The sequence below is a fragment of the Galendromus occidentalis genome, unplaced genomic scaffold (genome assembly GCF_000255335.2).
Source record: "Galendromus occidentalis unplaced genomic scaffold, Mocc_1.1 scf7180000077448, whole genome shotgun sequence".
In the NCBI taxonomy this organism is placed as follows: domain Eukaryota; kingdom Metazoa; phylum Arthropoda; class Arachnida; order Mesostigmata; family Phytoseiidae; genus Galendromus; species Galendromus occidentalis.
In genome coordinates, this window is record NW_003805436.1 from 210845 (window position 1) to 234012 (window position 23168).

Here is a 23168-nt window from a genome sequence, read left to right on the forward strand (position 1 = left end):
TCAGAACCACTATTCGTTGGATGTCTGTACACAATCAACCTGTATATAGATAATGGATTTCATGACTGAGATGAAAGGAATAACTCTGCTTAGGCTGTTCGGATATACCGATGCTAGGAAGATGAAGTGACAACCGAGTTTGAAGCGATTCGTGTTGGGCAATGAACCGTGGCGAGCTATGTCTCAGTTCGAGTCGGAATGAGCTCGGACAGAGCTGACGTGCGACTGAGAAACGAATGAAAGAGGAAGTCATTATATATTTGATTGCGAAAGGAAATATGATTCTGTCTGTCCGAGCTCATGCCCTGGAATGATGAATGAGCGGGAGTGTGACCAGCCACAAACTGTTGACGAGCGTATTGATAATATTATTATTATGATGATAGAGTATATAGTATATTTATAAATATATATATGTATACGATAGACTATGGTTCGAAAATTGTCTGTGGGTCCGGAATTCCCTGGATTCGAACGCTTGGAAATCAATGACTCGTCACCGTTCTGAGCGTGCTGCTCACGCTCACGGGCTTCGATTGGGACAGTTCGTATGGATTCGTTGTGCTAGATTTTTTTCCTTCGTTCCGCCGAAATGTGGAACCAATGCCAAAACATGAAGAGGAGTCAAATTCAGGAAGTCAGTCGAACCCGAGAGGTTTGTTTGTTTCGGTTCAAAACTTCTCTCGGGTTAGACATTTTCTTCTAAGGAGCTCGGCGATAGGTCCGAGTTGATCTTTGGCCCGGATAGTCAAATTATATATCCGTTTGATTAAATGACCAGTTGAGGAGAGACGACCGCAAATAGTGAAACCACGGAACAATAAGAGTAGGGAGACGTTCGAGTGTCCGGGAGGACGTTCGAGACAAATCGTTTGGAAAGTTTGAAAAGTACAAATAAAATCATATGATCGTGGAAATTTCTATGAAGCTCTCGGATTTTCATTCAGCCATCGAATCATTCGTTCTCTCACTTACCGCTTAGCATGGCATTTTTCTACAATGAGCTCGAGCTGAGAATCGCTCCCTCTCGAGAGGAACTTCGCTGCAATCCTCAGTGATCGTGCCCTCGATAATCTCTGGAAATCAGAATCGGTGCTTCATTGATCCCGGTCCTCGAAAGTTACACCAAGAACTTCCATCATTGGAGGGTCAGCTCAAAGACGGGAGTCGACGACTCCTGGAGGTCTTTCACGGACGAGCGGGGCAGAAGTCCGAAGATGCTCGATTTTGGAATGCCTAACTCCAATCAGTAGTCTCTTGGGAGCAATCGAAGAGCTCAGGGACGATTGGGATGCTGTTCCTGCCGAGAGACTCCAACGTCCCTCCCGGAGAACCCGGGACCATCTATTTGTCACGAGTCACCAGCCACTAGCCTATTCTTCATCACTTCGCCAGTCCTGTGGAGCTGGTAGTCTACGACCGCATTCATGGTCGAGAGCGCGGAGCAATCGATTCTGGAGTTCTAGGACCGTAGGTTTCACGGCGGATGAGGCCAAAATCACGACGGATCAAACCTGAATTCCGCCACTCGCCGCGATCCTGCTGTGATCCTGGATTGATCCTCCTGATTCTGAGTTGGCCCGCGTGATATGACGCGACTGACTATTAGAATCGAGAAATGGAGGGAGGGATCGCGCGGTTCCGGTCAAACTCTCAGCAAAGATCATCGATAGCATCGTCTATCCTTTCTCTCATCGAGAGCTTCTCCATTTTCTCGCGGTTCTACCCCGCGCACTTCATGGTCGCTCCTCCCATAGGCGTGATCCAGGCGAAAGAATTGGTCACCTATCTCAAGCACACGTAAGAGCGTGCAAAAGCACCTCTACAAAGCGTATGAGCGTACAGGCCGGATTTCATGTTTTGGTCTGGCTGTTCATTCCATTGTTATTGTTATTGTTGTTCTGCACGTGCGCAACAGTCTGTGCTGTTGAATCGAGTTGAACGCGCCGGAATGTCTCGTAGTTGAATTGCTAGGACACTATTTTAGACTCCAGGCGGTCATTATGGTGAGATCCGCCACCGGTTGCTTTCTTCGTATGATGAAGCATCCTCGCTCAGGGAGGGAGATAGTTTTGAAGGAGCACTAGTGCCAGAGTAGAGGAGCGAAAGCCTGACGATTCCTCGACGTTTCCAGGCGCCTATTTCAACGAAAGCATCGAACCCCAAAGGGGGAAAAGGTCTGAAGGGCCTGAAAAAGAAATTCAAGGCATCGAAGAGCAAGGTTAGTTCATCCGAGCTGCGAGGAGCTCCTGGGAAGATGGAGTGCCCACATAGGAGATCGAAATTGACGTCTCCGATTCTAGCTGTTCACAACCAGAGCTTAATAATTCATTGTTCAATACAGATTCTTAAAAAGTATCGTGATCACAGCGGCACCGATACCGGGAAGGACCTCCCACAGGAAGACCCGTTCCCAGGTGAAATTCGTCTCGCGGAGCGCAATCGTTCTTAAATTCTTGAAGATCGGAGAAAGCTGTAGACTTCGGCTCCTAAATTCCTAATCGCTGAACGAGCGTATTGAATTCCAGAGAATATTTCCCTAACTCGAGTTGATGACTTCTTCAGGTGAAGCCCCTGTCAGCGAAGAGGCGAAGAAGAAATTCGGTCGAGTCGATGACGAGGAATTGGTGAGCGTGTGATTCGAACCAGGAACAGAAGATCGGGCGAATACTGCTGACCATGGAATAACATCGCGTCGACCGTTGAAACAGATTCTGCGTTTTTTTCCAGAATGCTCTCAAGAAGAATCGTCGTGCAAAATTCCGGAATCTAGCGAAAAAGATCGAGCAGACTGTCAGGTTCGCTGCTAGATCCGAAATCCTCCTGCCCGAAGATCACGGTACTGTACCTCTAGAGTCTAGCGTTGAGAGAAGCCGACAGCGAGTGGGGACACTCGGGCCGGACTCTTATGTCGATGGAGCTGTGGCTATTCGCTGAATTTTATACATTTAGCAATCTTCGACAGGTTATTTGGAAGCGGAGAAAGGCGAGAAGACCTACCGTTATACTCAGAATGAAATTCAAGAGAATGTCGATATCACCAGTGCTTCAAAGGTGTGGAGACTTCTCATTCATATCGCAGCGCTGATCATGAAATATCGATACCGCGATGAAATCGGACTTCCTAGTCTCATCTTAAACATTTTCCTCGCAGAGATTCACTCTGGATCTCTCCCAGTTTGGACCGTACGTGTCGAACTACTCCAGGGAAGGTAGACACTTGCTGCTGGGAGGCCGAATGGGGCATTTGGCCGCCTTCGACTGGTTGACGAAAAAACTACTCTGTGAAATAAATGTGATGGAAAGCGTGCACGCTGTCCAGTGGTAGGTTCATTCGAGGAGACACGGAGTAGCCCGCGACATTTTTGGCGGAAAATACTTGCAGGGTTCATCGGGGATGACCTCTAATCGTTATCCCTTCCTCCAAGGCTGCATCAGCCGACAATGTTCGCTGCCGCTCAGAAGAAGTGGACCTATATTTATGACACGGAAGGAATAGAATTGCACTGTTTGAAAGCCCTCAATAATGTCACCTCGATGGAATTCCTGCCGTATCATTTCCTGCTCGCTGCAGCCTCGGAGAGTGGATTCCTGCACTGGGTCGACATCAGCATTGGAACAATGGTTGGACGGATCAATACGAAAACCGGAAGAATACCATTCCTGAGGAAGAATCCAACCAACGGTGAGTCTATGAAGGAGTTCATTCGCGTCCGAGTCCTCCAATTGACCCGTCGCGACGGGCGTTGATTGCAAATATCTCAATGATGATGTGCATCAGTCAACGAGCTCTGAATTCTCTCTCGATAGGCATCGTATTGACGGGTCATCAAAATGGTGTCGTGCGGATGTGGTCGCCCAACTCATCGACAAACGTCGTTGAGCTCCTCGCCCACAAGAGCTCAGTCACCGACGTAGTCGTAGACCGAGGAGGCAGCCATATGATAACTTCGGGACTGGACAGGTAAGCTCGCGTCCCATGTCCTCGATATTACGCGGGGGAATCTAACAATGACATCCTTTAGGATTCATCGGTATCGGGTTTCTTATTCGATCTGATTGAACGTCGAATATCCCCATCGAGAGTCAGCCTTGAGGACAACTGAATTTTTGATGCAGATCGATAAAAATCTGGGATCTCCGCATGCTGCGCCCGATGCATTCTTACACGATCGGGAGAGCCCCCACACACCTAGCGTTGTCCGATAAGAAAATGTTGGCCGTTACGCTCGCGAACCAAGTAAGAAGAATCTCCTCGGAAATGGAATCGGGCTCCATCAACCAAGCGTTAAGCACTTTTTCGAAATCGATTTGTTCTTTTTAGGTGGAAATCTACCGGGACATACTATCGGGTACCGAAGAACCCTATCTCCGGCATCAAGTCGCCTCGACCGTTATGACAGCACAGTTTTGCCCCTTCGAAGACGTTCTGGGTTTGGCTCATGGGAATGGATTCGATTCGATTCTCGTACCAGGTGGGCGCACGTCAATTATGGGAATCTCCGATGTTGAGCTTCTGCTGTTATTGCTGGGGATCGATGCTTGTCCGAGTTGGGTGTGCTATGAACGCGCTCCTGATGACGTTCTCTATTCCTCCAGGGTCTGCGGAGGCCAACTTCGATTCGTACGAGATCAATCCCCTGATGAATAAGAAACAGAGACGAGAGGCCGAGGTGAAACTCCTCCTGAACAAAATTCAACCGGAGATGATATGCCTGGATCCTGACGAGATCTCTCAAGTCGACGTTCTTAAATTGCGCGAGAGAATCGACGCGTCGAAACAAGTCCTGGTCAGTACGAAAATAAGAGCTGGGAGAATGATCAGTTCCCGCTTGATTCCATCCGCTTTAACGAGATTCAAATTAGAATGCGTTGAATTTTATTAAATAATATATATAGATCTTGTCTTGGAGATGGTGTCTGAATCTTATCAACCTATGCCAGCGAGGCCATCGGCATTCGGTGATGATCCGAGGACTGCTCCCGCATTTCCCTTCTGCACCTCGATGGATATCCTCTGTAGGAGAAACCCTTCAGCTCCCTTATCCCCTGATGACAATTTGATCCGGTTTCCCACTCCCGGAGGGAGGCCTCTGAAGACTCTCCTATGACTCCCAGCGTTTCGATGGCGACCGGCTGAACAACGAAACGATTTTCGAGCTCCTTATATTTCGAAAACTTTGTTTTCTCTGCCAGTTTGGTCACCTCACCCGCAACACGGACCGCGACCGGTGTGATGGGGCCAACGTGTCCCATACTGTCGCATCCCTGACCAGTGGTCTACCTGCGAACCACGAGTTACGCGAGAGGCCCGTTGGCTCCTATTCGTTCGGAATTTTCGCGGTCCGCAAGGCGTTAGAGATGACGGCGTTCAAGGCTCTGTGACGCGAGTGACGGCCTAAACTGCGCGGTTAGCTCAGACCGTGTTCACCTAGAGCGGAGACCGGACCCGTACATCTCGCACAGGCATGTGGAGAGCATACAGGGAGTCCCAATCGGAGACCGGCAGCGATGCGGAGTGAGTTGTTGTCCAGCATCGTGCCGATCGGAGGGGATGGGATGGCATAAACCATTTACCATCTGCTTGTTTTAGCGAGAGCTTAGATCGACGTAAGCTTCGGTGCGCTCCCTCAGAAGGCCACATCAAAGTTCCGATGTGAATTTTCGATGAACAATGACTTTCTCGGGCCGCTCCGCTCATCATTGCTTTAGACTAGATAGAGATTTGAACGAGTTACAGCTGCGATCGCCGAATGCGAAAGGAGAGAACGGTATCCGCCCTACAGAACTACATCAGTGCCTTTCGATCCAAAATCGAAGTACAGCGTACCTTAGTATCACTTAGTATCACATGAGTTGCGAGGTCAAGTGGTAGGCTTTTTCGTCAATCAATCGGCAGAGGGGTGGAAGATGAGAGAGAAAACATCAACCTGCACGCCGGGGGATCATTCCGCAACCGCCGAACCACCTGTGCGCCGAAATTGGAGGGCAGAAAGAGCCGAAAAACGGCTTATAAACGAAGCGCTTGCGCTTTTATTCTATAGGGGGACTGTAGGAGGGGATGCGTTTATTGAAGGACATGATCACTCATTCGTTCTATCGACCCTGTTCCTCTTTCCCGAATATGCGTTGAACTTCTCCGTTTACACATCTCGGTACGAGCGAAGAGAGTACTCCAATCTTCACTTTCTCTTTCCAGTGGCGGAAGCCGCGTGCTCTGAACCTCGACTCCATAATGGCCAAGCGGAAAGGAACAGCCAAGGTCAGTAGAACCTCCTTTATACATATTCACGGTCCATGGTCGAGAATCCCGACACACGACTCGAGATAATGACCTCCCGACCCTAGGTTGCCAAGGCTGCCAAGCAGTACATCGAGGCGGAGCACACGCGGGCAAAGCGAGAGTTCCACGAAGAAACCTTGAAGCAGAAGAAATCGAAGAAAGTGAAAGACGCCAAGAAGCCGAACCTCGAGGGCTTCCAAGGTGTCTTGGCGAGGTTTCAATGACGAGGCCTACCGGGACTTCTTTCGGTTGACTACAATAAAGGAAAAACATACAAATAATGAGCCGTGTTGGCTTTGTCAAACAATCGCATGATATGAGGTGTGTGATTCGTGAACCTCCGCTGTGGAACGAGAAGCGAGCTTCTTTGCTCAGATGAGTCGACAAGGCTGCTGAAAACTCCGAGGAGTTACGACGGACCACCGACCGTTGGGTGTGACCGAATCGAGAGTTCAGAGTCAGCTCGGAGATCGCCTCACGGATCAGCGATATCGGACCCCCTCCAGTCGGTTCTCGTCACGTGGCATGGCATCATACCGAACAGGTCGGGCTCGAGGTGGACGAAATCTCCGATGCAGAAAATCGTGAGGCCGGCGAGGGTGTACAGCACCATGATCACGAAGCCCCTATCTCTGGAGCCATGTTGTTTCAGTATTTGGTAGCCGATCGTGAGGCCAGACAGAATGCCGAAAGGATGGGCGACGAGGAGTCTCAGGAACTCCTCCACGCTTCCGTAGGGTGCGGTGAGGCATGTTACGACCAGACTCAGCACCGAAACCGTCGGAGCGACGAGCATCTTGACGAATGGTTTCTGAGAATGAACCAGACGGGGCTTTTAGTTGAACTCTGCAAAGCTCTCTCCTGTCGCCGGAAAGGAATGAGCATACGCCGATTTGAAGAGTTGCGGCTTTCGATTGCTTACGTCGAATTCCCCCTTGTTTTTGTAAACGAGGAGGAAATGTCCCCAGAGGATAGTTTCAATCGTCGCGGTTCCTCCGCAGTAGTACGGGGTCCACAACGCGGCGGTCAGTGAACAGATTCCGAGGCTCGCAGTCGCCATCACGCCGGCGACCCGCCAGAAAGTCAGCGCGAAGGACCAGGGCAGCAGGTAGACGACGTTGACGAATAGATCCAAAATCTGTGGACGTCCAGAATCGTTTCACGAGGAGAAGAATAACGCCGCCCACCGTACGCGCGATCGAAACTATTACAGAACGTGGTGAGAAGGACGTTCCGATTACTCTGGATGCACCTATTAACAAATATCCAAATTGCTTCACTTGCCAGGCGGTATGGATTATCTTCATTGAGCGGTCCCGTGTAGAACCAATGAAGTTGGTAATGGCCCTCGGTCAGGAAGCTGAAGCTTGCATGGTAGCGTAAATAACCGAACACATTCCATGTCGGGTGTGATTCGAGGAACCTCCTCATCTGAAAGTTTTCGAGAGAGCTCACAGCTCAAATTTCGCCAGCGATACTTTTGTCAAGTCTAGAATCGGACCTAGGTCTAGATCGAATTCTCGATGAACCTCACCTGAATACACGATGTCACTTGAAGTATGATCACGACGACGACAGAAATTGGACTAATGAGACATATCGGATAATCGAGGAGTAAAAGTCGTAAGTGTCGACTCCGACGCGTCCTAGGGATGAAGACCTGGGCAAGGAATATTCATGACCGAGTAGTGCGAGGCCCCGCTCGACCGGCTGATTCTGCTCATCAAATCCATTTCCTCAGACACATGGATCTTACCTTAGCAGCGGTATTCGCGATCTTATAATACAAGGTCTGGAGGGCTCCTTTCGGAACTTTGCCGAAGCAGATAGTGAGGAACTCGTCCAAGTACATCCGGTATTCGGGGTCATCTTTGGCGAGATTAGAGAACTCGTTCCGAGCATCGTCCGAAAGCTTAATCTCATTCGCTAGGGGTGAATCGGAATAATGGGTCAGCACATCGAGCACTTCATCTTGCCAGTCGAATCGGAAACGAGCTCCGGAATAGAACCCCGGAATCGATACGACCCGGGAGTCTGTGGGCTGCTGGACGTTGCAACAACCGGTCTTCTCTTACCTTCGATGTATCTGCCGATGGCTTCATTAGTCGCGAAGGATAAGCCCTCGGGCCTGATTTTGTCGAAAATTCTCACGTAGTACGATCCGGGGTCCTCATGAAGGAAACCCGCTCCATTTGCGACCTGCGTCATTGCTGAGCCGCGTCTGTACTGCGGACTGGGCTTATGACTCAAATATGTGTCTTCAGGAGGTGGAATTGCTGGCGTGCCCGGGGCAGGCACCGCCCCCTGGAGCCTCGCACGCTCTCGAATGTCGGTGGAGGTCTCAGCACTGAGTCTGCTCGGTCCCCCTTCCGGAGGACTGATGTGAATTCGATCCGAGAGTCTGCTCTAAGCCAGAAATGGCGATTCCCTGTTCTTGAGAATCGGAATCCTAAACTACGTCGAACATTTTCTTCATGAACTTCTCTGCTGCGAGAACCATTCCTGAGGACGAACTCCCGAGAAGGCGTGTGGATTCTAAGCCCCGCCTGTAAGATCGAAGCAGCAACTCTTGATAGCATCAACAGAGAATGGATCGCTCTCTGGAGAGACCAGCTATGTCAGGTACACAAGGTGCGAACGACAAACGAGCGCTGCTTTGATTGTCGTTTGCATCGATTTCAAGGACGGTAGTCCCCTCCCGCCGGTACGCAGACTTGACTTCAAACACGGATGCTCCCTCGGGTTATTTTAGTAATAGAGTGAAAATCCGAATACTGAAATTATTCCCCGCGTGGGTGCTGCTTTATCGGTTGTCTTCAAAGATTTGCGGCAACAGAGTCAACACATGGCTGTTTTCATGCGGAGACCTGTTCCCTTCTCACACCCTTCAATCGAAATAGCATGGCACATGGATCGCAGCATTCCAGCCGGCAGCATTGCGAGCGTCGAGGGAACGATTTCGAGTCCAACCGGAAGTCGCGATCCACGCCACGGAGCGGTGTCATCTTCTGATTTTTATTTGGCCACCCGCATATTTTGTGGATGAACACCCGACACAAAGTATCAATGTAAGTCCTTGGCCTGTCGGATTCCACCTTTACCCAAGCACTTCATAGTGGTAACAAAGAACTTCAACAATTTGATTTGATCCTTCCATTCGATCAGCTATCCAGATCTGATGGTATGCACAGTATACCGTCTTGCAAGACAGAGTAACAATTGCTGACTCGGATGTGACAATCCTGCAGGCTCGTCGACAGTTCATCGGATGCTTCAAGGAGCGCTGTGAGACATTTCACCTGAGGAAAGATCACGGGGGCTCATTCACCGGCCAGAGAATGATTCCGCCACGGTCTGCGGATGGGTGGGGAATCGAGGCATATTTTGCTTGATACAGACCATGCGGAATGAGGAAATGGTTTCGTCCTTCGAAAGCTCGCGGAGTCCAAGTTTCCACATGACTTGCGCATGCAGCTCTTCTTCTTCGAGAATATCGACAGCATGTCTGTAAACGTGAATTAAGTTTCGAAAAAGCTAGAATTTCGATTAGAAAGAGCAGGAGCGCAATCGCTCGGGGCCGAAACCGTGGTGAGGTCATTTTTATGTCTAGCCTATAATCCCAGACATGTTCCGGAAGATTCCCGCGACTCCAGATTCAAGTAGGTACATCAGATATCGGTGAAGCTGTATTTATAATTTGAAGGTACGCGGGATCCGTGAAGCTGACCTGGCCATGGCCTTCTCCGCGAGTGGCAAGCTGCTCTCGAGGAAATCGACGAATAATTGAGCGGGACACGATGCAGGGACGATGAGCTCCCCGCTATGAGACACCATCAGCGGTCCAGCGTCGTTCTCAACGATCAGGGAGAAAGTCGAGAGATCGTCAGGAATCGCAGCCGGAAACTTGTTCAACCATAACCACCTGGGGACATCGGACATCGCCAGAATTCAGTCGATCAAACTCGATGATATCGCAAAAGTCCGAGACGAGGATGCTAAATTATTCGAGATGCGCCTCCGATATATTGAGGCAGAGGCTTTTGCTAAGGGGTTCCGCTAATTGAGAAAAATTCCACCTTTCGCGAATAAATACCTGTGCAATGTTTTCGTGAGTTTGTCGACTTGCACCAAATACTTGTAAGCAAGAGTTCTGCCGTGCAATCTCTCGTGGGAGATCCGTATACCTCGGAGAACGTCCGTGAGTTGTTTCTCTGAATGCGGTACCCAATCTACAAATCTGCGAAGCAAGAACAGTCTTCTCGAAACCGGACGGGATGGAATTCATAGATCAGACAAGCAACTGGCTGCCTGGGAAATGAAGCTCGGGCGGTGGAACTTCGCGCCGCAATCGTTGTGCAAGCAATGAGAGCAGCTCACTTAAACTCCAATCATCTTTTCCATGAGATAGCACTCACTTGAACTGCTTGTCGACCTCACGAAGGAATCTGAGCCAATGATGTCTGACTTCAGCGCTCGACAGGATGATATTTCCTTCGAGGGAAACTCCCGTCCACTGCCCGAATATCAAGGTGCGATTCTCGAGTATGCCTCGTACATCGGAGTGATGCTCGTGAAGATTCAAAAGAGCCAGCAGTCCAGCTCGATAATGAGCGATTCCCCATCCACAGTCCCACACAACTTGCTTCAAACCCAAGGCCGAGAGCACTTGAGCTTCGACTCGGTGCGTTTCTTCGTACATTGGCTGAGCTAGTCGCGAACGCTCCAAGGCAGCGTCAACGTTTTCTTCAAGAAACTTATTGAGCGACATTTTCTTCGAAACATCTGGGGCTCTGGAGAACTCATCCTCATGTAGGTTCCAATACGGATCACCTTCTCTCTGGTACCTGCTCGGATGATGATGGAAGGCGTCATACGGCGATTGCGTCCGGGAGTAAGTATGAGATGGTATTGAAGCCTTCACAGAAATCGAGCAAGACGCTCACCCATACTGGTCTTCCTTGAAACTCGAAGATTCCCGGTCGTAGGACGTTCCCGTTATCTTGTCTATCGGTAGATCCACAAGCCTCAGAATGTGCTTCAGAGTGTCAACGAGTCCTCGGCCTCCAGCGTAAACGATACGAAGACGTCAGAATGTTTTCACTTTTCATAAGACAATCAATGACGTGAGAATGGATAAAGGGTGTTCTTCGTATTTACTCCTTGGACCTCCGCCTACCTCGTAAATCGACTGTGAGCCGTGTGAGCTGGGAAGATCCTTCCCTTTTTATGAAGAAGTCGAGTTTCCTGTTTTGGGGGGTCTGTGTCTTCGTCAGTGCTTCCAGATATGAGTTCAGATCCTGGGAATGAAACTTCTGATCAGTCGAGCTGCGGCGCGTATTTACCGTCATCAAGAGGATCCCTACTTCGTCGACCGGGGGAATCGAAAAGTTGAAAAGGGATCGAAACGCAGTGGATCAAGTACTTTCGGGTGGATAAAAGTTTCGCTTACCTTCAGCGAATCTTCGTTCGTTATCCTCGCGTTCGGGAAATTCATGAACATATCAGGATGCACCTGAACGAGACGGAGCTCTCTTAGTTATCAGGCGGGGCATGAGAAGAGCCCCTGATGGGTTCTTTCGCAGAGAGACTAGGCTCCGAGCGATCGATACATATTCGATCCAATGGGAGCTCGCGAGCGAAGGAAGCAAGGGGGGCTCCTTCCATTCCCTGATTGTTATCGTATCGATGACTCGCTCCAGGGAGCTCGCAAGCCCCCGGAGATATCGACTGCGCACTGACCTTGAGATAAAATGGTCGGAGCGCCGCTGAAACCTCGGCCCATCTCATGCGATAAGTTGCCGATGTGTGGAAAAATCTGAAGCGGCAGAAGAACATTTTTCGCTGTTTCAGGTCGAGAGCTTAGCACCCGGTCAAAGCCGTCGAGGCCGAAGTTCCCATCGCCGTATCACTGGAGGCTATCTGAAAGTGGCGGTCACAGGGGCACATCGATCCTCCGTTGATCATATTCGACTGATTGGCGCCAAGGAGCGGCCCAACCACTCGCTAGCTCCCCATTCCGGTTGTTAGCTAGAATCGTCAAGCGTCCGGCGTGTTAGAGTGCGAGAAAACCACCGTGTGGACTCTCAGATGCTCAGTCAGAGATAGGATCAGCTGGCGGTCGAATCGAATGATTTGAAAAATGGCGCGCTGGGCTCTCGCAGTTTCTTGAGTGAGGGAATCTGCGATTCCCGGAGGAGTGTCGAATTCCTTTATTCGTTCGCGCTCGGCCAAATAATGATCTAAGATGGGAAACAGCGGAATTATGAGCACTCGGATATCAAGTTTATGACGAGCCGTCATGTTCTTAAGGGGAGATTCCCCAGGCTTCGAGCAGCGATCAGAGGGGCAATATGCACAAAGACAGGGGTGAAATTTCTCGGCACTGGGGAGCCAATAATTTCGCCAGGGGCAACGTCTCCTGCAGCAGGTAACGGTAGAGTAACACCCCTGCCTATTACGGGATTGTTCGTTCCGCCGGAGATGGCATTCTTCGTTTCTGCACAACATTGCTGAACATTGGCTCAAAAGTCCCTGCTCGGGTGTCCGTAGAGCGTCGATGATTGGTCTATTCATCCGGGTGATCCGATTCGATCCTTCGAGATGATCTTTCACGCATGATCTCTCGCCGCTATGCCTCTGGCTGAAATATGTAGTGTTGTCTTGGATCGAATTTTCGTCTGACGCCCGGACAGCCCCGCGTGATGCACGTCTGTACAATATGCTTCCGATGACAGCTGTTGCGCTCTATGAAGGCTTACATGGTTTGAATCGAACTCCGCTCGTGATGTTTTCAGACGAGAGGGGCCATCCTGAGGTGAGTGACCGTGTTCCGCATTTCGTTAAGAGCGAACGACATCGCAACGATTCGCTCAGCTCGATCAGACGACTCAGGAGTCATGTGCTCCGAGCCGGCTGTTGCTTCCGCACCCGAGATGTTCGACGATTCTTCAGGGCGTATCGATCGGCGGCGTCTTCAACCAGTGGAGCTCGCTCGATATCCTAGCGCAATCGTTCTGGCTTTTCTTTCCTCCTCCGGGCGAGGAAAATTGACTAGTCTCCTGCGTCTCTTCCAGCCGACACGGTCGCCGGCTCCGGATGAAACATCACAAGCTTCGGACGCGTCGAGTGCTGCGTCCCAGACGAATGCGTCGACCGATGGGAACTGCTCCGACGAAGAGCTCCTGCTCACTCTCGACTCAGATTCGTCCGACATCGAGGACACTACGGAAAAGGAAGCCGAGACGAAGGAAAGAGACATCGGTGGAAGGGAGTCGCGGGAGCAGGAAGAAACAGATCCTTTCTCGTCCCTCGAAGTCCGTCTCAGCGATCAATCCCTCACGCCTACTCCGCCTTCCGAATCACCGTCGCCTGGCCCACACGCCCTTACTCAAACTATCTCGTCGGAAGAGGCTGTGGAATGGCAGTCGCAGCCCGTTCGCGAGAGTCAACCGTGCGAAGGAGACTCCGACGATCGTCTGCATGAGACCGGAGCCAGCAAGGGAAATGCCGAGCGAAGAGCCGAAAGCGATCGGGTCGACGATCGGGTCGATATCGTGTCGATACCTGAGAGTACATTCGACTTCTGGGACATTGTCAAGGATGAGCCTCCGAAGAAATATCCGCAGAAGATTCATTTCTGTGAGACTTTCAGCGAAGTCACGTTTTTCAAAGGCGAGCCCGCTTCCAAAGGGCTGTGTGGTATCAGGCGGAAAAAAGAGAGCGAACGGGAAATCATGCGGGAGGAGTCCGTCGCCGCAGAGTGGTTTCTCGAGGATTTTCCTTTTGAAGATATCCTCTCCAACGAACCCGACGAGGTGGAGAGCAGCGCGAGCAAAGCTCACGGATCAGGTGCGTCCAACACTCCGGCAAGGATGGAGGTCCCCAGCAGGAAACGTCCCTGGACCGAAATTCCCCCCGGGGTGAGCAGCATATCGGGATTGTCTGTGGAGCATCCGAGAAAGAGAAGGAAGCTCTCCGAGGGAGCGGACGAGGAGGAACGATATCCGCAAGAAGGCGGTCTCACTTCGGGGCTCGCTAAAGCTAGTCCAGCCCAACCCGAGAGGAAGAAGAAAGATCCTTGTAATCGACTCCTCCAGAGATGGTCATCTACGGGAGGGGGTCTTCTCCCAGCTGAGAATAGAGAATTGACACCCCGGACGGAGAGTCGCAAAAAACCTCGCTACACACCGGAATTCCTCGCCCGGGTCAATTCACGGTGGAACGAAGCGGTAGCCCAGCCACGAGAAGAGTCGGAATCCGCTGCTGCGCCTCGTCCGGCTGCGAGCGTGCGGCTCGCTTTGAGAAGCTGTTTCGCGGACATAAGGCGCACTATCTCGAGACGGTGAGTTCGGATTCTTTGCTCATTATTCGATTTCGTGAGGGGAATCGTCCCGTCTTTGCATTGGAACGGCAGTGCGATCGATAGTACGACAGTATATCAAGCATTCACTGGTCTGTTTCTGAATGCCCTGGTCGAGAGTGTTGAAGAGCGATCGAATTGAGTTAAGGTCCCCTCGTGGCTCTCCTTACTCAATTTCAGGATCCCCCAGGTGCTAATAGCTCTCGAGAGGAAGGAGAAAGTTGATCAATTCTGCCAAGGCATCGGGGAAGAGCTCACAACCATGCTCGTCTCCGTGGAAAGTAGGATGAGAGCCCGGATCGAGAGAATTAGGGTATGCGCGAATAGGAAAAATTATCCGAAATCCCTATGGATACGAAGAAAGCGTTTGCTCATTTTCAGAGCAGAAGGACTGAACTCGAGGCGTTTTCTCAACAGGCAAAGTGCGCGAGACTAGCAGAACTGGAAGAGAAAATTCTCCCGACGGCGTCGATGGAATCCAGCGTCGAGAAGCTGCGTGCCGCAGCCGATACGACTCGATCTGCGATCGAGAGCTTGCGATCGGAGAAGGTTCGTGATGGCTCGGTCATACCGGATTCTCATGCAACTAGGTAATTCCAGAAGCTTTCGACGACGCGCTTCGGAACGATCATGCTTCATGGTCTCCACGTCTGTTGTGAGGTTCGGTGACCTTGAGCTCACGAGGTGTTTCCTTGCTTTCAATAGGAGCACTCCACCTTCGAGGCGGCGCTCCTCGAGACGCACCTGAGACTTTTCAATAGAGTTTCGGAGGAAACGGAAGCGCAGCTCGAGAGGAACGACGCGGAGCTTGCCGAAGTCGAAAAGAGCTGTGAGGACTTCGAGAAAAACATCGCAAGAAGCAAACGAGTTCTGTAAGCTACTGCTCTCTTGATTCCTGGATTAATCTAGCTCCGAGATTGAGCGCCCCAAACCGTCATGTCTCTGTCATGGGGATGCGATATTTCAGGGAGGGGAATTCCGAGAGTTCCGAGCTCATGGGGGACCTTGGTGCGGCTCTGCGAACTCGAGGTGAGTCAGTCCACTGCAGTAGCCAGTCACGGCCCTCAGCTCCGACGCATGGCGCTCTGGAAAGCGTTCGGGCTCGCAAGCTCAGCAGAATTCCGCTTGACTATGGTCCTCAATCGTCTGGGTATTATTTGCCATTAATTTTGTTTGGACAGATTCGTTGCAAGCAGAGCTCGAATCCGTCCGAAGGCGAATCAAGGAGCTGCGCGACATCATCGACTCACCGGACTCACTGAAAGTCAAAAGAATCATGGTGGCTCTACGCCAAGCAACGGACAATCTCGTAGCAATTAGAGGTGAGCTCCCCGTCGAATCGCCTCGATGATTGCCGCGGTATAAAATTATGGCGACCAGCGAAAACTGGTTTCCAGAGATGGAAAAGAATGTCCTATCCTTGTTGATCGTTCCCAGGACAAATATCAGATATCGAGGCTGAGCCGTCCGACGGAGGAAATCCGGAGGTGGAACCCAATGTGCGAGTGTCGATCTGCCGATTGGAGGATTTGCTGAAATCAATCTCTCGCAGAACCCTCTCCACACAGACAGAACTCGCGGTGAGCAGCAGATTCTGACGTAACGTAGATCCTCTAGCAGCCTCCACTACTCGCGGAGCGTGATCCCTGATTGATTGGCATGAAACGAATGCTATGGTAAACTTCTCTGATAACAATCTCACTCCCCTCAGATGAGCCTTGTCAAGAGCCTCGCGATCAACATTCCGCCCGAAGTTGGAGATCCGACTCCGCCTCTATCGAATGGATCGCATAGGTCGTAATCGCGATACGCCGAAGATGTCCGTTCTGAGGCCAACGATGCCATCCTTTGGAACACGTTGTGTCATTCGACTTCCTTCGGGCGCCCTCACGAATGGATCAACTATTAGTGTCATCTCCGAGATTAGCTATCCAATACGCTGACCTCGTTCAGCTCGATGATCTCATAGCTCGATTCGGGTTTGTATCCAGTGAACTTTGACCAAGACAATCGGATCCACGAATCGTGAAATAGTTTTTCATATATCTCACATAGTTTATACTCATCCTGACTCCCTGCTGTACTGACCGATGAGTCGCGGACTTGGCCAGGTCACCCCGACGAGAAGGGGTGCTAAGGTAGATTGTGATATTCAGCGCTTGATTACACTAATATCTAAGCTGCAAGTAAGTAATCGAACATGGTCGAATTCGTTTGTTTAATAAAAGGAAGCTCTCTCGATACGAGAAATCTTTCACCCCATCTATTCATTTATCTTCAGTCAGCGCTCTTTTCCTTATCCATCCAACGAAATGAATACAACAATTCATGAGTCGTTCGGATGGAAATAGGAATATCCCCGGCTCTCGATTCCTAGCCATCGAACGCCTCCGGGAGAACTCCACCGACATCCCAAGTGAACGTTGCTCCTCAAGCAGCTCGCATTTTGATCTCCGCTTTCTGCGCGGGGTCGGGTTTCTCCCAGGGCATTGGCGGAACAATATCTACCGTGCGAGGTCCAAAGCAAATATTCGAAAAGCAAGGGGTACTCTGACAAGGTTTTGTTTTATTTCGTTACGAGGAGCTGCGACACGCCCGGAAGTTTTTCTACTCATTTATTTTTAGGAGAGTTTCATCATAATTCCTCGAACGGAATCTTCATCGTCGGATGTCATCGGGAGTATATGTCCTTTTTCGAATATATATGTACATACAACAAAGTATTTCCCCAGACGAGCGAGCTGTCACATCGTTCTGGTTGAAATCAGTTCGCCTTCTCATGCTCACAGGCCAGTATTAAGAACGATGACTCCGAGTCCGAGTTGGGTCCGTGATCAGTTACAAACGTATCTGGGTAGCAATGCTGACGGAGGAAATGAGTCCTCTCACAATTTTCCTTCGCTCTTTCAACAAGGCCGAGAGACACACATCGATGGGCATTTCTTTTTTCTCTTGTTAGCTAAAACTAATACCGGTGATCTTTCTGATAGATGACTACAATGTGTCCTACAATCACAAATCGACGCGGTTCGACAAAGCTCTACGCTCCGCAAACATGAGTAGCACGCGCGGTGTACTGGCGCGTGTCAGAAGGTGCGGAGGTACTTATGAAACAGATCGGACGATGAAGCGATGGATGCAAGGATAAATAAATGATTGTGACCGCTTGGTTAACTGATCGGCTAGATCACCTCCGACTATGGACGTCAAAGAGCCGATTATTCCACTCCGGGTCCACCCGCCGATCCCGGCAGGTCCACCCCGGGTCTGCGTGTCCGCCGGAAGGATCGCTCGGTGAACGTGGTCACAACACTTACGATTTTTTGGCGGCCGCGGCCTTTTTCGGAGCGGCGGGTTTCTTGGTTTTCGCGGCTTTTTTCGCAGGAGATACAGATTTTTCTTCGGGAGAAGCAGGCTCGGGCTCTGCTTCCTTCGACTTGGCTTTCACAACCTTGGGTTCCTTCACTTTCGCGGCTTTGGCTGGGGACTTGACCGTCTTCTTGACCGGAACCTCCTCGGGTTCCGAGGCCACGGGATCCTTCATCCTCTTGGTTCTCGGTGCTTTCTCCTTGGGACTCTTGGGAGCTTTGGGACTCTTAGGAGCTTTGGGACTCTTAGAAACTTTAGGACTCTTCGGGCTCTTGGGAGCTTTCTTCTCGGCGACTGGCTTCGCCGCGGACTTGGTGGTTGTTTTTTTCTCCTTGGGCGGAGCCTTGGGCTTTTTCTCCTTTTCCTCGGTCACGATCTCGACGTCCTCCTCCATTTCGCTGCCCGAGCCGTCGCCTCCGTCCTCAGCAGCCTCGGCCGCCTTGGGCTTCTTCTTTTTGGGAGCCTTTCCGGCATCGGGTTTCGAATTCTTTTTCGATGCCGTCGGGACCTTCTTCGCAGCGGCAGGTTTCTTTGCGAGTTTGAAACTTCCGCTCGAGCCCGTACCTTTGACTTGGACCACGGCTCCGTTCGCGATGGCGCTCTTGAAACCTACCTTCAAGCGAGCCGCAATCGCGTTGGGTTCACCTCCGACCTCGAAATTCGACAAAATGTACTTCTGAATCGCTTGACGGCTCGAGCCGCCGCGCTCCTTCAACGTGGAGATCGCTTCGACAATCATGTCACTATACTTCGGATGAGTCGGCTTTTTCGCTTCGGTCTTTGGGGCGGCGGCGACCTTCTTGTTCTTCTTCGGTACAGCCTCTTTCTGAGGACTGGAATCAGACTGAGCGCTCACTTCCTCGGCCATGGTGTGAGTTGAAGGTTACGCGAAACGCTTCCCAAGTGCTCTCAACGGCTGATCGCGCCAACTGAGGTGAACATCGCGTGTCGCATCGCTCAGAAACGCACACGACACTTCACACGTTTCGGAACTGCAACCATCGCCCCCTGCTGGAGGAGTTTTTCGCGATAAATTCGCGCCAGAGGGCCAGAGAGTCGACGAAAGGCTCGTGAGGAAGAGTACGGGATCCAAATCAGCGGAGTTCTCTACTCAGCGGTTTTCCGCGCACCGAAACCAGCTGGGGCCCCTCGATTCATCTATCCGAAGTTTTCTGTCGTCTGAAAAGATGGAACGTGCAATGGAATGAAGAGGGGGGTTCAAGCCAGAGCTTTCACACTGCACGCATTTTTTCAAATGATTTCAGCTATTTGATTGGGCCTCCTCGCTTTCGATGGAGTCATCGGGATCCTTCAAGAACCTATTTAATTTATTCAATTCTTAAGAAACTTGACTAGAGTGCTTTCGTCCTTCCCTTGTCTGTCCAGAGCTTTCCACTCCTCGCTCCCAACATGACGTATGTACAAGTCTGGTCGAGGTCGTCAATCGGGAAGGAACATATTCCGGGGAATTTTCCATCGAATATACACAAGCCCCGACTCAGGGCTCACAGGATCGGGAAGAGACCGTATCATTATCGCTTCCCTATCTGCGAGAATTATGAGATATTATCTAGAGGTCCAGCTGTGCTCCGCAGATCCAACATTTGATTGAGATTCGATTGCTGAGATGATGAAGGTCCTGCGCCCGATGGTCCCGCCGAAGTCGCGTGTCCAGGGGCGCTCACCGGGCTCAACAGCTCGTCCACCGCCATGTGTATCGCGGTCCTCTTCTCGGTGGTCACTGCAACCATTCCAGTGACGTTCTGTTGCGCGATCTCGTCGAGCACGGCGTGGAGTGCTTGAATTCTCGCTTCGAATCCCGCCGGGTTGGTATGCTGCATCATGACCGTGGGAGCGGTCTCATGCAGCAGCTGCAGGGAAGCGCCCACCGTGCCCAATGAGAGGTCCGAGGGAGCTGCGTTCGCCGCATAGAAAGGATGCGGAACGGGTACCGGGAGCTGCGCCACGTGCTGAGTGAAAACGGGCAAACTATGATGGAAGAGCTCACTCGAGCAGCTGGGTGCTGGATGCGGCGGCGCTTGCTGAGCCACGGTGCAGCTGGCGTAAGGTTGGAACAGGGTCTGTTGTTGTTGTTGTTGTTGTTGCTGCTGTTGATTCCCTTGTAAACTCAGGGAATTCGAACCGTTTGAAGCGCCCTGGGAGGAGCTCATCTGTTCCGAGGGAGCTTCGAACACTGGGTCGATCTCCGACTCGAGAGAATCCTCAGACTGTCGGCCGTCGTTGTTGGTGTCGTCATTGTCCGCTTGATCTTCCTGATAGGGAGCAACAGGACTATTCGAACGGTCGAACACCGTGGTTTCAGATTGCGATGCCTCTTCGTCCACGGAGATCATTTGAGAGAGTTGTTGCTGTTGTTGTTGCTGCTGCTGCTGTTGCTGTTGGGAGGGCGGTTCCGAATCGATCGAATCAAACGAATGCTTCTCTTTCGTGTGTCTCTGCAGGTTGCCCTTTAGAGTGAAAGTCGCACTGCACTCGGTGCAGGAAAACGGTTTGTTCTGACAATGTATGGCCATATGGGCGCGAAGATTGTGTGCGCGTGCCAAGCCCTGAAAAGAGAATCGAACCGTTCTTTAGCTGAACCGGATCTTTCCTCAATAGGCAAATCGGAGCAGTCTACGGATTCGGTGCCCTCGAAGACAAGCATACGTACTTTCCCGCAGGTTGGGCACTGGAATGGTTTGACGTCGTTATGCGATACCATGTGCATTTTCAAGGTCTGGGGCTGGGCGAATCGTTTGGAGCACACGGGACACTCGAAAGTTTTGTGAACACTATGTATGAAAAGGTGGCGTTCCAGATTAGCTTTTATGCTGAAGCTCTTGTGACAAACGTGACACGTATGCGGACGGAGGCACTGGTGTGTCGATTGTTGATGCACCTGCGGGGAAAATTTCATATATTGAGTGCCCCGTTCCGCGGGAAGCCCAACCAGGGTCGGGGTTCGTTCTGGAAGTTCTGGGAAAAGGACAGCGGGGGGAACGAGCGAGTGCACGGACCTTTAGGTGATGCTCCTTCATGAATCTTCGCCCACATTCCCCACAAGGGAATCGCCTGATATGCGTGTGGACGAACATGTGTTCTCGCAGCTGGCTGGGATATTGGAATGACCTATCGCAGAATCTACATTTTTTATCTATTTCGTTGGCGCCGACACCGCTGCTCGTAGCGACCAAGCCGCTGTTGCTCGCAGCGTTGTTGCTAACACAGCCGTTGGCGCCACTGCCGGCGAGGCTATTTGTGTTGTTTCCACCGTTGTTGTTCGAGTTATTCAGGGTGCGTTGGGACTGTCCGCGGCTTGAGGACTTCCTCTGGAATATGAGGAAAAAGAATCGAAATTGAGAGAATCTCCATCCCATGAGGAGAGCGCCGGAGGCGTCAGGGTGGGCAAACCAGCAGAGATCTCACCTGCTGACGTGTGTAGTGCTTGTTCACATGAGCGTTGAGATCCGAGGGAAACGCGAATCGACGGGGGCACAATTGGCAACTGGAATATATTCGTGTCGGGTTGAGCATTGCTTTCCTCCCTTGTCCATGAATCCCGAATCATCCAAATGGCTCATGGCAACGTATTCGAGTATCAGGGCTCTCCCCGTCAGGGAAGAGAATCTCGATGTGATTGTTTCGCAGAGCGGAACTGAGCTTACGGGTACGTGGAAGCAGACCGGAGCTCATCGCCGTTCCTATGCGTCACGAGATGTCGTTTGAGATGTGTCAGCTGACTGAACGTTTGTTCACAATACGAACATTTATGCGGTCGCTTCCCTGGGGGGGAAGAATGATGATTAGATTAAAGAGAAAATGCAAAACTTTCCGAGATGTCAATTTCATTCAGGCACCGCTGGGAATTCCGTGAATTCCTCGAGTGATGTACGAACCTTCGTGGATGAGAGCGTGGGTATTGAGATGGGCCAGCTGCTTGAAGGATTTCTGACACTTGCTACATTCGAACTTGCGAACACCACCTGCGGATTCGAAAGTCAGAAAGAGAGTCAGAAAGGGCTCCTCGAATAAGACAGAATTAATGAGCTGGACTTCAGCTTCAAGGCCAATGTCCGATGCTGGTATGTGCCTTCAAGCGAAGGGTATCAGCTCGGGTGGACGCTGTTCTTCAACTTCATGACGTGAGAGATTCAGAAGTACCATTCGAATTCTGACGAGAGAGCACTTGTTGATGCGCCTGCGTCGACTGTGCGGCATCGTTCGACGCGTTGGTTTCTTCGCGACTCCCAGCGAGACTGAGACTCCCCAATGTACCTGGAATATTTTCCCACGCCTAATGCCAAGATCGCTATGAAAACCAATATACGATACCTCGTCGTGGGAACTGAGCTAACCGAAGCACCAGAACTTAATTCATTGAGCTCACCGAGAATTTGTTGTTGACTCAATGCAGATGCCGATGAAGGTTTATTGTAGTGGGAGAAGTCCAGCAGCTGGAAGCCGTGTATCGATATCGACTCCATTTCCGCTGAAATCACCGATGTCCCGAGCTTAGATTATCATCCGACGGAGAGTATGTTCAACATCGATCGGATCTCCCCTAGGATCTAGAGGCATCGCGGAAGATCCGCCTTCAGAAGACGGTTCTTTGCCGAAATCTCGCTGCACTCCTCTATCGATGAACCGCTGAACGTGAACTCATCACAACACGGGCATGTCCCGAATCAAGCTTGATCTTCCTTCACATTGATTCTTCAGTTAGTACGCAACGCCAGGAGAGTGCTCCGGGGAAACCCATACGAGGTGACAGGATCATGATCCCTTCCGGACTTGTGGGATCGCCTCTCCCATTCGCTTGTCCTCTCGGACAGATCATCCGTATGAAGCATGACCATCATGTCGAATAAGAGAAGCTTTCCCCGTCATCAATGTCATCAATGCTCAATGAATATACATAGACAACGAATAATATAATCAGCCGAACCAGCCTGATTTCAAACTTTCTAGCCAATACCCATTTTCAATAACATACCAGCACCGGTTCGCAGAGCCTCGGAATACCATAGAAGGCACCGTCCTCCTCCTTACGCAAACTCGTCGGCTGAAACTCCCGAGGCTCACTTCGGATGCACCACTGAAGTCATGAATTTCCTCTCACAACATCATTTTCTTGACTTTCTTTCTCTCTCGATACAT

At 50.9% G+C, this 23168-nt stretch overlaps 4 protein-coding genes across 4 annotated transcripts; 1 reads left to right on the top strand and 3 right to left on the bottom strand.

The window, feature by feature from the left end:
* Nucleotides 1-1738: 1738 nt before the first annotated feature.
* LOC100909270 (WD repeat-containing protein 46) lies at nucleotides 1739-6507 on the top strand. The gene is made up of 15 exons (XM_018639611.1): nucleotides 1739-1800; nucleotides 1988-2006; nucleotides 2135-2221; nucleotides 2345-2417; nucleotides 2566-2627; nucleotides 2731-2839; nucleotides 2966-3054; nucleotides 3155-3324; nucleotides 3429-3685; nucleotides 3811-3964; nucleotides 4120-4240; nucleotides 4325-4475; nucleotides 4600-4790; nucleotides 6200-6262; nucleotides 6349-6507. Exons 1-15 carry the CDS (start codon nucleotides 1739-1741, stop codon nucleotides 6505-6507), a joined length of 1767 nt encoding a protein of 588 aa, XP_018495127.1.
* Nucleotides 6508-9172: 2665 nt separating this feature from the next.
* Nucleotides 9173-12327, bottom strand: LOC100897161 (T-cell activation inhibitor, mitochondrial). The gene is made up of 9 exons (XM_003743561.3): nucleotides 12023-12327; nucleotides 11733-11795; nucleotides 11460-11580; nucleotides 11227-11344; nucleotides 10699-11127; nucleotides 10377-10520; nucleotides 10011-10205; nucleotides 9683-9788; nucleotides 9173-9582 (listed from the first exon to the last, which is right to left on the bottom strand). Exons 1-9 carry the CDS (start codon nucleotides 12116-12118, stop codon nucleotides 9445-9447), a joined length of 1410 nt encoding a protein of 469 aa, XP_003743609.1. The 5' UTR covers nucleotides 12119-12327; the 3' UTR covers nucleotides 9173-9444.
* Nucleotides 12328-17182: 4855 nt separating this feature from the next.
* On the bottom strand, nucleotides 17183-18988 carry LOC100897450 (histone H1-delta). The gene has a single exon (XM_003743563.2). It carries the CDS (start codon nucleotides 18877-18879, stop codon nucleotides 17956-17958), a length of 924 nt encoding a protein of 307 aa, XP_003743611.1. The 5' UTR covers nucleotides 18880-18988; the 3' UTR covers nucleotides 17183-17955.
* A 579-nt stretch (nucleotides 18989-19567) lies between these two features.
* Nucleotides 19568-22495, bottom strand: LOC108863644 (zinc finger protein 710). Its single transcript, XM_018639612.1, has 8 exons — nucleotides 22367-22495; nucleotides 22173-22305; nucleotides 21908-21994; nucleotides 21677-21794; nucleotides 21438-21516; nucleotides 21029-21340; nucleotides 20683-20910; nucleotides 19568-20578 (listed from the first exon to the last, which is right to left on the bottom strand). The coding sequence occupies exons 1-8, from the start codon at nucleotides 22493-22495 to the stop codon at nucleotides 19568-19570; spliced, it is 2097 nt and encodes a 698-aa protein (XP_018495128.1).
* Between the last annotated feature and the right edge of the window lie 673 nt (nucleotides 22496-23168).

What these genes read in the sequence shown, in the direction of transcription:
- LOC100909270 (XM_018639611.1), top strand. Translation starts at nt 1,739, where the DNA reads ATGGTCGCTCCTCCCATAGGCGTGATCCAGGCGAAAGAATTGGTCACC. An exon ending in ACAGGAAGACCCGTTCCCAG is followed by an intron (nt 2,418 to 2,565) that starts GTGAAATTCGTC and finishes TGACTTCTTCAG; the next exon opens with GTGAAGCCCCTGTCAGCGAA. An exon ending in CGATTCGATTCTCGTACCAG is followed by an intron (nt 4,476 to 4,599) that starts GTGGGCGCACGT and finishes CTATTCCTCCAG; the next exon opens with GGTCTGCGGAGGCCAACTTC.
- LOC100897161 (XM_003743561.3), bottom strand. Translation starts at nt 12,118, where the DNA reads ATGTTCTTCTGCCGCTTCAGATTTTTCCACACATCGGCAACTTATCGC. An exon ending in GCTCACAGTCGATTTACGAG is followed by an intron (nt 11,345 to 11,459) that starts GTAGGCGGAGGT and finishes TTTACGCTGGAG; the next exon opens with GCCGAGGACTCGTTGACACT. An exon ending in GAGGTCGACAAGCAGTTCAA is followed by an intron (nt 10,521 to 10,698) that starts GTGAGTGCTATC and finishes CTTGCTTCGCAG; the next exon opens with ATTTGTAGATTGGGTACCGC.
- LOC100897450 (XM_003743563.2), bottom strand. Translation starts at nt 18,879, where the DNA reads ATGGCCGAGGAAGTGAGCGCTCAGTCTGATTCCAGTCCTCAGAAAGAG.
- LOC108863644 (XM_018639612.1), bottom strand. Translation starts at nt 22,495, where the DNA reads ATGGAGTCGATATCGATACACGGCTTCCAGCTGCTGGACTTCTCCCAC. An exon ending in AGCACTACACACGTCAGCAG is followed by an intron (nt 21,341 to 21,437) that starts GTGAGATCTCTG and finishes CTCATATTCCAG; the next exon opens with AGGAAGTCCTCAAGCCGCGG. An exon ending in TGAAGGAGCATCACCTAAAG is followed by an intron (nt 20,911 to 21,028) that starts GTCCGTGCACTC and finishes TTTTCCCCGCAG; the next exon opens with GTGCATCAACAATCGACACA.